The sequence below is a fragment of the Mustela putorius genome, unplaced genomic scaffold (genome assembly GCF_011764305.1).
Source record: "Mustela putorius furo isolate JIRA1106 unplaced genomic scaffold, ASM1176430v1.1 tig00000127_pilon_pilon_pilon, whole genome shotgun sequence".
NCBI classification, from domain to species: domain Eukaryota; kingdom Metazoa; phylum Chordata; class Mammalia; order Carnivora; family Mustelidae; genus Mustela; species Mustela putorius.
The window spans coordinates 7,070,256-7,084,810 of NW_025421288.1; the positions used below are offsets into that span (position 1 = coordinate 7,070,256).

General features: G+C 54.7%; 1 protein-coding gene across 1 annotated transcript; it reads left to right on the forward strand.

Moving 5' to 3' along the window:
* The first annotated feature begins 533 nt into the window (after positions 1-533).
* On the forward strand, positions 534-9,461 carry LOC101686817 (pepsin A). Its single transcript, XM_004770375.2, has 9 exons — positions 534-622; positions 1,065-1,221; positions 3,287-3,404; positions 3,963-4,081; positions 4,774-4,973; positions 6,461-6,577; positions 7,511-7,655; positions 7,749-7,847; positions 9,158-9,461. The coding sequence occupies exons 1-9, from the start codon at positions 567-569 to the stop codon at positions 9,305-9,307; spliced, it is 1,161 nt and encodes a 386-aa protein (XP_004770432.1). The 5' UTR covers positions 534-566; the 3' UTR covers positions 9,308-9,461.
* The last annotated feature ends 5,094 nt before the right edge of the window (positions 9,462-14,555 follow it).

Here is a 14,555-nt window from a genome sequence, read left to right on the forward strand (position 1 = left end):
ACCGCCATGAGAAACCTTAGGCGAGTCTGACACCCAACAATCCCTCAGGAGGACATTGCTGTGTGAAAATGTGTCCTGAGTCCCGAACCACCAACCTAAGAATGAGCTTCGGGGTAGCAGCTACAGGAACATGGACCATCACTGAGTCAGGGGACTGTTCTCACAGGGGTATCCCCCAGGGGCAGATCAGAGTGCAAGCCCCCTTAATATCTGTTCAGTATTAAGTGAACTTTAGACCAATTTTGTGAAAACATGCAACTTGTCAAGTTTTAATGAATTCCATTATTTAAGGAATAAGCCGCAACTCCATAGCTTGCTCCATCCTCACTGTGGGGGACGGTCACAGTGGAAATCTACTCGATTGGAAACTTCCCGAATGGAGCTGAGGGGCGGGGACAATCTTATCAGGAACTTTTCTGTTTGGGGTTAGGAAAATGGGTGACATTTGGAGGCTGATAAGACTCAGCCCCAAGCCCTTGGACCGTATATAAGGAGCAACTCCTGCCTGCTGCGGTACACTTTCCAGCCTTCAACCCTTCTCTGGAGATCGGGAGCCGAGAAGAACCATGAAGTGGCTGCTGCTGATCACTTTGGTGGCCCTCTCTGAGTGCGCCATCGTCAAGTGAGTCTGGGGGACGCACAGCCCCAGGACCAGCTTCCCGGAGCTGTTTCCTTCTGTTGCTTCTCATGTTCCTTTCTTTGGCCCTCAGGTTTTTCTTCCTGCTTCCCTCATCCAACTTATATCTCCTCCACCACCTCCAGCCTCCCTTTTTGTCTCCCTCTGCCCTTTTGGGGAAGCAGCATGGCTGACATGGGTCTTGAGTCCTGCCCGGGCTGGGTTCCCAGCTCCAGGACCAGGCCGGGTGACTCTGAGTACCCGCTCAACCTCCTTGCGTTAGTGTGCCAAAAAGAGAAGCGTCTCCCCCCTCAGCTTCTCCTTCCTTCTTCCTCTCTTGGGCCAGCTTCCTTTACCTCCCAAGGCTTCCATGGCACCCCACGAGCAGATTCCTTGTCTAACTACTCTGCCTCCTCCAACCCACCCGTTTGCTCACACTCTGCCACAGGGTTCCCCTGGTCAGAAAGAAGTCCTTGAGAAAGACCCTGTTGGACCATGGGCTCCTAGGGGACTTCCTGAAGAAACACAGCCCCAACCCAGCCAGCAAGTACTTCCCCCAGGAGGCTCCCGTGATGGCCACACAGCCCCTGGAGAACTACATGGACGTGAGTGCCCAGGCTGGCCCCGGAGGACAGAGGTGCTCCCAGGGGTCTTGGATAGTGGGCCAGGGCTCCCAGGCAGGATCTCAGAGGCACAGGGCATGCAGGAAAACTCACAGGCTCTCGCTGGTTCTGTCGTTCATTCATCCAGTGTTCATGCCCTCGTGCCACTCAGTCTAGGAGAGAGAGGTTAGCAGGGACCCTCGGAAACCCCGAACAGTGCCACCAGGCCAAGAGTGAACAGTAAATGTCTCATGCTCAGAGGGTGTGGCCAGGGCAAACATTGACGGAAGAGCCAGGCTTTCCAGGGGACAAGAGAGCTTCCCAGGGGGTGACTGCTTGTGCCAGACCCCATGACATTGGGGAACAGAGTGCATTTGAGGAAAGCAGGCCAGCGTTCATGGAGAGTAGAGAGCAAGGAAAGGAGGCACAGCGAGGCCTGAGGAGTCAGAGTCTCCTGTAATTGCCACAGAATTTTCGTTGTTTTTTTTTTTTTAAGATTTTATTTATTTATTTGACACACAGAGAGAGATCACAAGTAGGCAGAGAGGTAGGCAGGGAGAGAGGGGGAAGCAGGCTCCCCGCTGACCAGAGAGCCCGATGGGGGGCTCGATCCCAGGACCCTGAGATCATGACCTGAGCTGAAGGCAGAGGCTCAAACACTGAGCCCCCCAGGCACCCGCCACAGAATTGTCTTAACCAGGAGAGTTGACATGACCAGACTGGAGCTTGAGGAAGATCACTATGACTCCCCAGTTTAGGACCCCATCGCCACACCCTGCCCTTTGGTAGATATTACGTGTCACTACTGTGAATGGCCTACGTGTCCCTACTGTGAATGGCCCTGGGCCAAGGGTAGGAGACCAAGCTTCCTGTCATTAAGAGCTTTACCTGTGAAATCCGCCAGCCCTGGCCCCGAGCTCAGCTCTCATGCTCGCGAGCCACCTGACCTTGGGCAAGTCACTTACCTTCTCCACTTGCTTGTCTGCAAAACGGAACCACTAAAATCTATCATCGTGGTGTCGTTGCAAGTAATGGAGGCAATAATGCTTTTCAGAGTGCTTAGCACAGGGCCTGGACCTTTGTAAGGGCTTGGTAAAGTTGGCTCACCTGTTCACTTGACAAATTCGTATGGAGCACCTACTCTGTGCACGGAGCTAAGGAAGCAGTGGAGATGAAGTGATGTTCTCAGAGCTTATAGTCTAGAGGGAAAGACAAGTTAGAGACAAATAAATGTAAGATAATTTCAGAGAATGACAAGGGTCACAAATTAAATATTGAGTAAGGGGGAGAAGAAAGACAGAGGGGGCAAATGCAGATAGAGGAGTCAGGGAGGGCCTCTGGGCAGAGGGGACATTTCACTGGAGCTCTGAATGAGTGATGAGGAGGAGCCAGCCAGGGAAAGATCCAGAATAAACATCTTCCTCACACAAGAAATAGCTAGTGCACAGGCCCTAGGAGGGGGAGGAGCTCATCATCATCCAAGAGCCACAAGACCAGCGGGGCTGGAACAGAGCTGGCGAGGGAGAAGGGACTGCCACTGAGAATCACAATCCTGACTGTGTCCTTTTGTGCCCTTTCTTGAGCCTGCCACCCACACCTAGATTTAGGAATCTGACATCTCCAGGGGTCCTCTTCGTTAGGTGCTCATTGATCTCCCCGACGACAATTTACTGAAGAAGCACTTCAGCATGTACTCTGATGGGTGCAGTCAGGCCCCACCCCTTTCCAAGAACGTGCATTCTCTAGGAAAATGAGATTAAGATATACAAGACAAGAGCTGAAGAGGGGACAGTAGATTATCACTGGGTGTTCATGGTGCTTAGAAGAGAACAGTGAGAGGATAACGGGGGAGCAACCAAGGAAGGCTTCCAGGAGGAGGGGAGACCGGGCTGGGCCTTGAAGAATGGATGCACTGGGCAGGGAGAGAAGAGCTAAGAGAACAGTGAAGGGAAATTCTGGAAGGTGGGTGGAGGCGCCAACCCAGACACAGTCCGCAGGGACGCCGGGCCGTGGGGTCCCAGCGAACGGTGTGCTCAGTGAACTGTGCCTCCCCACCCCGTCCTGACAGATGGAGTACTTCGGCACCATCGGCATCGGCACCCCCCCTCAGGAGTTCACTGTGATCTTCGACACCGGCTCCTCCAACCTCTGGGTGCCCTCCGTCTACTGCTCCAGTCCTGCCTGCTGTGAGTTCGTGGACCCTCCCCACCTGGGCTTCCAGGCACCAACCCATCGGGGAGCCCAGAACACCCAGGGCTGCAAATAGGTCCATTTTCAAGCTGGGGGGTGGGGCTTGGGTGTCAATCAGGGATTCACGCCACAGGCATTAACTGAGCACCTATTATGTGCCAAGCCCTGGGCTTAGGTGCCCAAAGATTGGGGGGTGAATCACGTGTGGTCTCTGCCCTCCGGGACGTCAACCCACTTGCAGAGAGAAGCGTGAAGGTGTTTAGCACCGTGGGTGGCCATGAGGCTGCTCTGCTCAGGGGAGAAATCAGGAGGACTTCCAGGAGGAGGGGAGACCAGGATGTCCTTGGCAACCTCCCGTCCGGGACAGGGTCCCAACCGGCCCAACTAGACAGAAGCAGAAACTGGGATTCTTAGGCTCTAAAGTTCAGGGGAGAGGTGACTTTTCTCCTCCAAAGCCCACCCAGAAACAAGGCCCCCACCCTAGGAAGACCCTCTCAGCCCATGACTCTTGCTCTGCTTTTTGAGTGTAACGTAGTTACTTCTCGCCCTGGCAGCCAACCACAAGCGCTTCAACCCTCAGCAGTCCTCCACCTACGAGAGCACCAGCCAGACAGTCTCCATCGCCTACGGCACCGGCAGCATGACAGGCATCCTGGGCTATGACACCGTCCAGGTGAGCACCTGACGGCCGGCCACCCGCCCAACCCTGAAGCCGTCTTCCCAGGACCCTGGGGAGCACAGTGCACCCCCACCCCGAGCAAGCTTATTCAAGCAATGTGGGTCTCGGTGACCACAAAAGTAACCTGAGAAGGATGTGGGAAGCAAAAGTGGCAAAGATGTCACAGACTTTCCCAGGTGGGGCAGTGGTGGGTAAGGCCAGGAGCCATTGGCCAACCTCCGCACCCACAAGTTGAAGGCTGGGCAGGGGACAGGAGCAGAAGACAAAAAGGCCCAGTTCTCCTTCAGCACATCCTCCCCCTTTTCACGCCCCTCCTGCAGCCCTCCCCACACCCCCAGGAGAACTCCACAAGCCCCGCCACCCCCACCCCCCGCGGGGTGATGCAGGGGTCAAGGGCTCTGACTTGCCTGGGGTCTGCTTTGCATCCAGTCGTCAGAAACACACACACACACACTGTGACCATCTGCTCGGCCCCAAATTCTCACTCTTCGTCTCCGACCGAGGCCATCTGGAGACCCGTAACAAGCATTCCTGGAGCCAGTCCTTCCCCCTTCCTTCCAGCCCGCTGCCTGAGAAGCAGGGTCCTACTCGAAATGAAGCGGGGATACTCTGGGCCCACGGCGGGCGCCCCACTGCGCTCCGTCAACACATGCTGATGGAGAACATCTTGGTTTCCCCCAATTCAGGTTGGAGGCATCTCAGACACCAACCAGATCTTCGGCCTGAGCGAGACTGAGCCCGGCTCCTTCCTGTACTACGCTCCCTTCGACGGCATCCTGGGTCTGGCCTACCCCCAGATTGCATCTTCCGGGGCTACCCCTGTCTTCGACAACATGTGGAACCAGGGGCTGGTTTCCCAGGACCTCTTCTCCGTCTACCTAAGCAGGTAAGTTGGGCGGGGCCGGGGTTAGGGGGGGTTGGTCACAGCCGCCTGGCCCAGCCTGGCTGTCCAGGGCTGGGTGGGGTGGGCGGGGTCTCAGCCTGCAAGGGATTTGAAAGGTCAAGGTCCGAGTCTCAAGAGGTAAATCTTGGAGACGAAGGTGTCAAATCCCTCCCTGACCAACCTCCTTCCTTCGTCTTGTTTTACCAGTGTGACTTCCGTCGCCTTGACTTACATGATCAAACCTCGTTAGCCATTTGCTCCCAGCACCAGCCCCCTCGTGGCTGGCCCCCAGGAGTGGATTAAGTGAATCCACTTAAAATGGGGGCCAAAATTCCATAGCAAAAAAATGAGAGTAGGACTTATGTTTTGAACAAGGGAATTTTAACTGACGAGAGCAAGTTTCTTCTGTTAGTTAACAAAATCCACGTTCCGGTTATGACTATGAATTAATTAGAAGAATGAGTAAAGAATACGCCAAGGGCTGGTTTCGCTGAGCAAAGTTTTATGCAAGAATATCAGAGGGTGTCATCAGTTTCCTCGAGACACTCAGCCTTCCTCCGACACATCCTGCTCTCTCGAAGCGCTTTGCCATGTTCTCCCGGAGTGGCTAACTGTTCTGCTGTAACCTCATTGGGTCGCGCTGTACAGGTGGACGTTTGCCGGGAGGCAGGGTGGGGTTAGCCCGTTGTATCCGTGGCCAGTTCTTCCCTGGTTAATTTCCTATCTTCGCCCACCTTTGCTTCCCTGTCTGACCCGAAAGTGCAGAGATTTAGGAAACAAATGTCCCAGGAACCAGGACTCCTACAATTTACAACAGGAGCAGCCATTCCTCCGTGTCTCCCCTTGGCCACTTGATATTCCCGTCGGCTCGTACACAGAACCTGTCTTTATGGCTACTTCGGTATTTATCTTATTTCTCCGACCAATCAGGGCCTTCTCCATCACAATCACTCTGGACATTTTAGACCAGAGAATTCTTTATTGCTGGGGGGCTGTCCTGTGCATTGCGGGATGGTTAGCAGCTTCCCTGGCCTGTCTACTGGCTTTCAATAGCACCCCCTTACCCCTTCCAAATCACGACAATCAAAAAACATCCCAGGTGTTGGCAAACTGGAAACCACCCCTGGCTGAGAGTCAGGAAATTCCATGATCAGGTCCTGACAAGCGGCCACTGTCACGTATTTGCTTCTCTTGAGGTCCCCGCAGCAAGGAGAGCGAACATGGGGTAGAAACCACACACCTTGGAACCAGAAGGACCTAGGCACTCCGTGGCTCCATGGCCGTGTGACCTTGAGGGAGTTGCCTCATGTCTTTGAGCCTCACCGTAAAGTGGAAATGAAAATTTCCACTGTGTCTGTCATACACTTGGCACAGCTCCTGGCGCTGGCAAGAGCCCCATCAAGAATAGCTCTTGGGATGCGCAGAGTAGATATTCGGGTGAATGAATGAATGAATGAATGAGTTTCTGTCTCTCACCTCACTTTCCATAGCAATGACCAGAGTGGCAGCGTGGTGATGTTTGGTGGCATCGATTCTTCTTACTTCACTGGAAACCTGAACTGGGTGCCCGTTTCTGTCGAGGGTTACTGGCAGATCTCCGTGGACAGGTGAGAGCTCTGTGGATGGCCTACACCCTGCCGTGGGCCCTGGTCTCCTTTCCATATAGACCTGTAGTTAACTAAGCTTTCTAGAAACCCCCTCGAACAGCCTGCACAGGGAAATGTACCCCAGGGGAGAACGTGTTGGCCAAGCCAGAGAGACCCCAAGAAAGGCATCTCACTGGAAGAGAAAAGCCACTTTCCTTCAAACAAGCAGGACAATCTCCCAGCATACACATCCACACAGCCCAGCCACGAGGGGACATTGAACTAGCACACGTCCCTCCCACCCTAAGGGGCTGACTTGTTTCAAGGCATTCCTTTCCACTCTCCCCTTGGGAACCTGCCCCTCCCCCAAGCAGCCTCGTTCCCCAGCTGTCTGTCACCCAGCTGGCCTGCTAGGGGGACCAGCCGCCCAGTTTGGCCCAGGATTGAGCTGTTTCCCTGGACACCAGACTCACGGTACCAAAACCAGGATGGTCCCGAACAAACTGGCACATACTGGTCACCTTGTGTCTGCCCCAGCCCGTCATGTCTTCTGCCTCCTGCCCCTGCTCAGTATCTCCATCAGTCCCTGCCTGTGCTGTCCTCCTCCAGCTCTGCTCCTTCTTGGAAGCCTTCCCCGGCACCACCACCCTGTCCCCTGGCCATGTGTCCTGCTCCTTCTGCTCTAGTGCCATCATAACCCATCTTTCCAGACCATGCACTCGCTGCAGCCTGGAACCATGCGGCTGTCCGGTTGTGCATCTCCCGTGCCTAGCACAAAGTGGGTGTTCCATCGATATTTGTGGAGTAACTGAATACGTGAAAGCATGCGAGCTGCTGGAATTTTATGTATCGGCCCATGGATGGAAGAGGGCCCCTCTGGGGCCACCTGGTTCCTCCTGAGGGAGATACACCCCCTGGGGGCTCAGGAGATGCTTACTTGTGTCTCATCCTCAGTATCACCATGAACGGACAGCCCATCGCTTGCAGTCAGGGCTGCCAGGCCATTGTTGACACAGGCACCTCTCTGCTGACTGGCCCAAGCAATGCCATTGCCAACATCCAGAGCACCATCGGAGCCAGCCAGGACTCATACGGCCAGGTGAGTCCAGCCCCGGCTGCCCTGTTCTAGACCCGAGGGGTGGTTGGGCCATGCAGGAGAAATCAAAGTCCTCCTAACCCTCACTCTCTCCAGATGGTGATCAGCTGCTCAGCCATCAACAACCTGCCCGACATCGTCTTCACCATCAACGGCATCCAGTACCCTCTGCCTCCCAGTGCCTACATCCTGCAGGTAAGGGGGCTTGGGGCCAGTCACCAACGGGCGCCTGCAGCAAACGTGGCCACATGCCCCCCACCATCCCAGCCTTTGCACAAGGGAAAGTGATCTTCCACAGGCTGAAGCTGACATCTGCTCTGGACAGCCTCCAGAGAAAAAGAAGACACTTAAAATAAGTGTATAAATGAAAATGGGGGGATGCGGCGCCCCCCAAGGGGAAAAGGGAGGCAAAGGCCGGTGGCAGGAAGAGAGAATTTCCAGTCGGACACCAGAGTCCAAGCCCTGGGTCTCAGGGACCGGCTCATGATTCCGAACCAGTTGCAACCTGTTCTGGCTCTCAGTGTCCTGCTCTAGAAGCTAAAGATGTCCGCTTTCCCCACCCCCAGGGTGTGGGTGGGGTGATCGAGTGGGATCAGCCACATCGAAGCTACAGAGGGTTGAGCAAATGGAAACCCTACCTTCCGTGGGGACAGGGTTTGTGATGCTCCTACTATATCTACCAAGTAACCAATCTTTCCTTGGTAGAGATGAGCCACAGGACTATGCTGCCTGGACTATTAGAACGCCAGGTGGAAAACCAATTCTGCCCCAAGGGTCGATGTCATTCAACAAGAAGTACTGATGGCTGCTAGGCTGTCCCCACCCCTAACAGGGATGCTGATTAATTAGGAGGGGGCGTGGCCTAAAGTTCCCCAGGCAGGTTTTTTTTTTTTTTTAAGATTTTATTTATTTATTTGACAGAGAGAGATCACAAGTAGATGGAGAGGCAGGCAGAGAGAGAGAGAGAGGGAAGCAGGCTCCCTGCTGAGCAGAGAGCCCGACGCGGGACTCAATCCCAGGACCCTGAGATCATGACCTGAGCCGAAGGCAGCGGCTCAACCCACTGAGCCACCCAGGCACCCCTCCCCAGGCAGTTCTAAATGTACTGCCAAGGTGGTGGCCCCGGTGCCCCTAGGACTCACAGCTGATGTGCTTTGCCACCAGACAGGGTCAGAATGAGAAAAGGCTATGTCACCAGGGCTTCCAAAATCCTTCCCGGCGGCTGACTTCTCCCCCAAACCTCTTAGCTCCGATGCTGATGTCAGAGTCTGTATGTCTGCCAGAAACACTGGATCATGTCTAGTAATCCCTGGAAACCAACAGCAGAGCCAGCAGCTTATACAGGCAGACCCCTGGCCAAGAAGAGCCAGGTCCCCGGACATCAGCCAGGAAATTCCTCCCTTGCGCGTGCCGTGCGGCTGCCTGCGGACCTTGATGCTTTGCCTCCGCGCCCCGTCACCGGGGAGCCTGTGCCCGGTCTCCAGCTCTCTTCTCCTTTCCTCCAGAACCAGCAGGGCTGTGTCAGCGGCTTCCAAGGCATGAACCTCCCCACCCCCTCCGGAGAGCTCTGGATCCTGGGTGACGTCTTCATCCGCCAATACTTCGCGGTCTTCGACAGGGGCAACAACCAGGTCGGCCTGGCTCCCGTGGCCTGAGCCCGCGTCTCTCCCGCCGCGTCCCAGGAAGATCTAGCCTTAGTCGCCCACTCTAGATGTATATAATTCTCCTGACTGTGCTTCCTAGGCACCTGTGGAGATGGAATCCTGGCCCCCTTCCCTGTCATACCAATAACGTAGAATAAAAACCCATCCTCCTGAAAAACGTGCTGTGTGTTTCTTCCCACACCACGAGGATCAGAACACTGGGGCAAAGGGACAAGACAACGACGTCCACTTGGACGGCACCAGACAGGGCTACACACCCTGTGTGGGGCCAGGGAGATGATGGGCCCTCAGCACGCCGGGATGGGGCCATGAGAGAAAGACAGGCACCAGAAATCCCAGGCCTCATTGCCTCCTCGGGGAATGGGGCACCTAGGTTCTCGGTGAGGGAGTCAACTTCTTTCTCCCAAAGGCGGTAGGAGACAGTGAGGAAAGGGAAGAGATTGGGAGAAGGTAGCCTTCCACTGATGGGGATATTCCTATGCAGGCCAGGCAGGGGGAAGAGGGGTGACCAAGGGTGACACTCTCACATCGACCGGGCTGCTCTCTGGGATGAGCTGGTTGATCCAGACGAACACTGGAAAACCCCTCCAGGCTCTGGGTGCGGGACACTGAACTGACCCAATGGTTTTCCAGTTCCCGGGGCTGGTGGGAGGAGGGGGGCGGAGGCGGGGGGTGATGGGGTAGGGGTTGGGCAGAGTTTGGGAGAAGGCAGTGGGCAGGCCAGTCAGCAAACACACCCCCGCTGGCAAACAGAAAAAATAGAGAAGCATTTCTCCCAGTGGGTTTGGTAGCAAAAAGTCCAGGGAAAAACAAAGTAGCATTCTAGGCCCTGCTTGGAGGTACAGGAGGCTGGTTTCTCAAAAGCTCCCAGGAAGTCATCTGTTTGACCTTGACCCAGCTCACCTGAGGCCAGTGCCTCTCTTGCTAGCAAGCCTTCTGCAGTCCTGCCCTCCTCGGCTGGACTGTTGGGCCAACTCCCACAGCCGGAGACCCGGATTCCAGGCTGAGGGCTGGTGCTGGGCCTCCCTGCGGGAAGGGAGTGACTTTGGGGTGCCCAGACAGGGACGGCTTAGGAAGCTCTCTTGTCACATCCTCCTCCAGTGTGTTGTTTGTCACTCACACAAATATAAGATGCTGGGCTCCCGGGTCTCCCCCATGTCACGGACCCGCTCCCCAACCCATTTTCCAGAGCTGAACAATCTATTTAAAAACAGAAAACCTGATCACATCTCTTCCCTGCCTAAAACCTTTAACACCTTGCACTTGCACTTGGAATAAGACAACACATCGTCCAGGCTCTGCACGCTCTGGTCCCCGAGGTCCCCGAGTACCTTCCCTGCCTCATCTTAACCTCCCTCCCCCTGAGTCCCCACCGCCCTGACCTGCCACCTCCACAAATACCCAAACTCCTTCCCTACCTCTGGGCTCTGTACACACAGTACCCTTTACCGGGGCTGCTGCTCCCTTTCTCTTGACCAGCGACCACCGAGGCTCCTGCTGACCCCAGCTTCCACGCACCTCCCTGCCAAGCCTTCCCTGGCCACCATCTCACGGATCCCAGCCCTCCTATCCGTTGCGGCATTCGGGGTGCAGAAAAGCACTGCATTTCTGCCAGCGCTTGCTTTAGACCCACGAGGGCCCGGCACGGCTGAAGCCACGGCGTCAAGAGCAGGCCTGGCACGTCGCAGGTGCTCAATCAACACTTGCAAACGGAGTGATGAATTCAAGATGACCTTGAAAGAAAACGACAAGGAAGCGGACCTGCTTTCACCGAGGGCACGCTTCAGACAGCATATGGGTCGGCTCCCACCCCCACTCAGTCCTGTCTGGTCCTGGAGACAGACAGGTGGACTTCTCAGGTTTCTGGCGAGGAATTTCACACTGTCTGGGCCCCTTTGCTGTGTTTGCGTTGCTGGCATTTCCCGAGGACCTCCCACGAGCCAGGCAGCGCACTAGGCTCTGGGGATGCGGGCCCGTCTTCCTGGACCCTTCCTGCTCTGCTCCGGGGCCCCGCAGCTGCAGCTCAGCCCGTCCCTCCCACCCCGCTTCCGTTTCCTCGCCCTGGGATTCCTGCATCCAGACAGAATCTAAAGAGACTCCCCTTTAAACAGACCGTTTGCACTGGGAAACCCGGAGCTGACATGTCTGATCGGACTCTTTCTGCTTTGCTCCCCCGCCCCCACACCCCAAAATAAAATAGATTCACATTCCTGTTCTATCATCTCGGGCTTCTCTCCCGTCATCTTTCTCTGTTCCCTGCAGACCTCGGGGGTCTAAGCACAGCTCGCTCCATCCCTTCCTGCCACACTTACCCAGGAGTATAGTTTCATCTCTTGGGTCTCCACTCCAGTGGTCTGTGGAACCCACACACCCCCTCCCCCGGACGCGGGGGTCTCACGCCGAGCCGGTGAGAGCAGAAACGGGTACAGCCCCTAAGGAGCGCTGTTTGGCAATATCTATCCAAATGAGAAACGTGGAGATCTTCTGGCCCAGTAACTTCCCCTCTGGGAATTTAGCTTTAAGACATACCCTTGCACACGTGCAGAATGATGTAAGTACAAGGTTATTCTTGGTAGCATCTTTTGCAAAAGGAAGATTGGAAATGACCCAAATGTCCTCCCACGGGGTGGGGGGGACCATTCAGCAGACTATAATGCATGCAAGGAACTGCTGAGCTGGTGTAAAAAGGTTAAAAATGAGTGGGCGCTCCAGGTGCTGGGGAAAGCTTGAGAAATCATGAGGTGAAACACACACACACACTAACAGGTGACAACCGGGCTTAGACCATGCTATCTTTGGGTTACAGAGAAAGAAAATAAGATTTGCTTGCACTTACATACAGCAACTGAGAAAGGATACCCAGAATCAGAAACCGTAAAAGGAGGAAGCGGGGAGCTCAGTAGATGTGGGATGGTGGAAACATCACCCTGGACACAATTTTACACATCTTTATATCTGATGATGTGAAAATATTACACATTCGAAATAAGGGAGGACACCTGGGGGGCTCAGTCAGGTAAGCCTCTGACTTGGTTTTGGTTCAGGTAGTGATCTCAGGGTCATGAGATTGAGCCCCACGTCAGGCTCTGCACTCAGTGGGAGTGTGCTTAAGGTTCTCTCTCTCTCTCTCTCCCCTGCCCCCTCACCCACTCTCATGCTCTCTCTTTAAAAAAAAAAAAAAAAAAAAAAAAAACCACCCACACACAAAAATACAAAACACAGGGCACCTGGGTGGTTCAGTTACTTAAGCCTCTGCCCTCACCTCAGGTCACGATCTCAGGGTCCTGGGATGGAGCTCCCTGCTCCTTGGAGAGCCTGCTTCTCCCTCTCCCTCTGCCTGCCACTCCCCGTGCTTGTCCAGTCCCTCTCTGTCTCTGTCAAATAAATAAGTTTTAAAAAATTGTTTTTTAAACTATTCTTTTTTTAAAAAAAAAAAGATTTATTTCTTTATTTGACAGAGAGAGACACAGTGAGAGAGGGAGCAGAAGCAGGAGGAGTGGGAGAGGGGGAAGCCGACTCACCACTGAGCAGGGGGCCCCATGCGGGACTTGATCCCAGGACCCTGGGATCTTGACCTGAGCCGAAGACAGACACTTGATGACTGAGCCACCCAGGCACCCCCCCTCAAAATAAATATTTTTTAAAAAGCTAAAGGAAGGAATTCTTAAACCTCCGAGTTATCTTGAATTTTTTTTCAAGATTTTGTTTATTTGACAGACAAATAACAAGTAGGCAGAGAGGCAGGCAGACAGAGGGGGAAGCAGGCTCCCTGCTGAGCAAAGAGCCAGATGCAGGGCTCAATCCCAGGATCCTGAGATCATGACCCGAGCCAAAGGCAGAGGGTTTAACCCGCTGAGCCACCCAGTCGCCCCTGTTAAATTTTTTTTAAAGATTTTACTTATTTATTTGCTAGAGGTAGTGCGCACGTACAAGCAGGGAGCCCGCCGTGGGGCTCAGTTGCAAGACCCTGGGATCACGACCTGAGCTGAAGGCAGACGCTTAACTGACTGAGCGACCCAGGTGCCCCTGAGTTATTCTCATATGAAGCCTACTATGGTTTATCCTGGAACCTGTTGAACTGAAAACCTCCAAAATCGGGCCTCTCGAACTGGGTCTGATCATTTGGCTCCTTGGGAATCCATAGGTCCGGCGAAAACTGACACCAAGGACCAGACTTCGGGCATCCTCTCTTCCGCACTTTCTACTGCCTCTCTGAAGATTCCCCAGTGTGGAATCCAGGTAAGGGACACTGAAGGGGGGCGTTCACCCAAAACCAAACACCACCCCACGGCCACCCCACAGAGTTTTGGAGTCTGAGCATTCAGACCAGCTCCTCCCATTCATTAAAAGCAGCCCTCACCCCTCCGGGGTCTTAAAGGCAGTGTTCAGGGCTGCTGGAGCCAGCCAGCCCCAGACAGGGGCCCGAGCATCCTGAGGCTTCTCTCGGGCAGAACATGCTCTTACCAAGTTAGATCCCACTAGGCCCCCCCAACGTGTTATGTCAACACTACCTGAAGGGGGACAGTTCTGAAACCCCCAGGGGTCCTGGGAAGGGACTGTGCTGACCACCGTGTGAGACAGTGAGAATCCCGGCCAGCCCGGAGGCCCTCTGCAGACAGGTCCCTCACCTCTCCCCGGAGAGCCTGCGTGTGGTCAGTGGGAAGGAGGCAGTCTGCGTCCTTGTCCCCAGCCAGCTGGACAGGCTGGAGAACCAACAGCCCGGGACCCAGAGAGGGACGGAAGGAAGACAATGCTGAGGTCTGTGCCAATCTCCCAGAAGGTCTGCAGAAGGACCAGGTGCCCATAACCTACAGCTGTGACCTGCTCTGTAATGCACCTGCTCCGTAATGCACTGGTTTTCTTCCGTCTGTCTCATGGCCCCCTCCCTCGCCATGCCCCCGGGATCACTCCCTGCCAAGTCAATGACTCTCCCCCAAATATTTCTCTCCAGATCTGCTCTTGGGGGGAAGCCCAAACCAAAGTAGGATAATCACATCCCTCTCCACAAACTGTCCCTGAAACCCCACCAGAAAAGTCCAAGCAGGTGTGGTGCGAAGGGACAAAAGCCTGGCGGGGGGTCAGAGAAGCAGGGCTCTCCTCCCAGCCCAGACAGTCACAATCCAAGTGACCTCAGGACACGTCTCTGGGCCTCTGCAGTCCTCGCTGTAAATGGGGAGAGGGAGTCCAGAGAAGCGTTTTTGTTTTGTTTTGTTTTGTTTTGTTTTGTAGGCTCGGACCA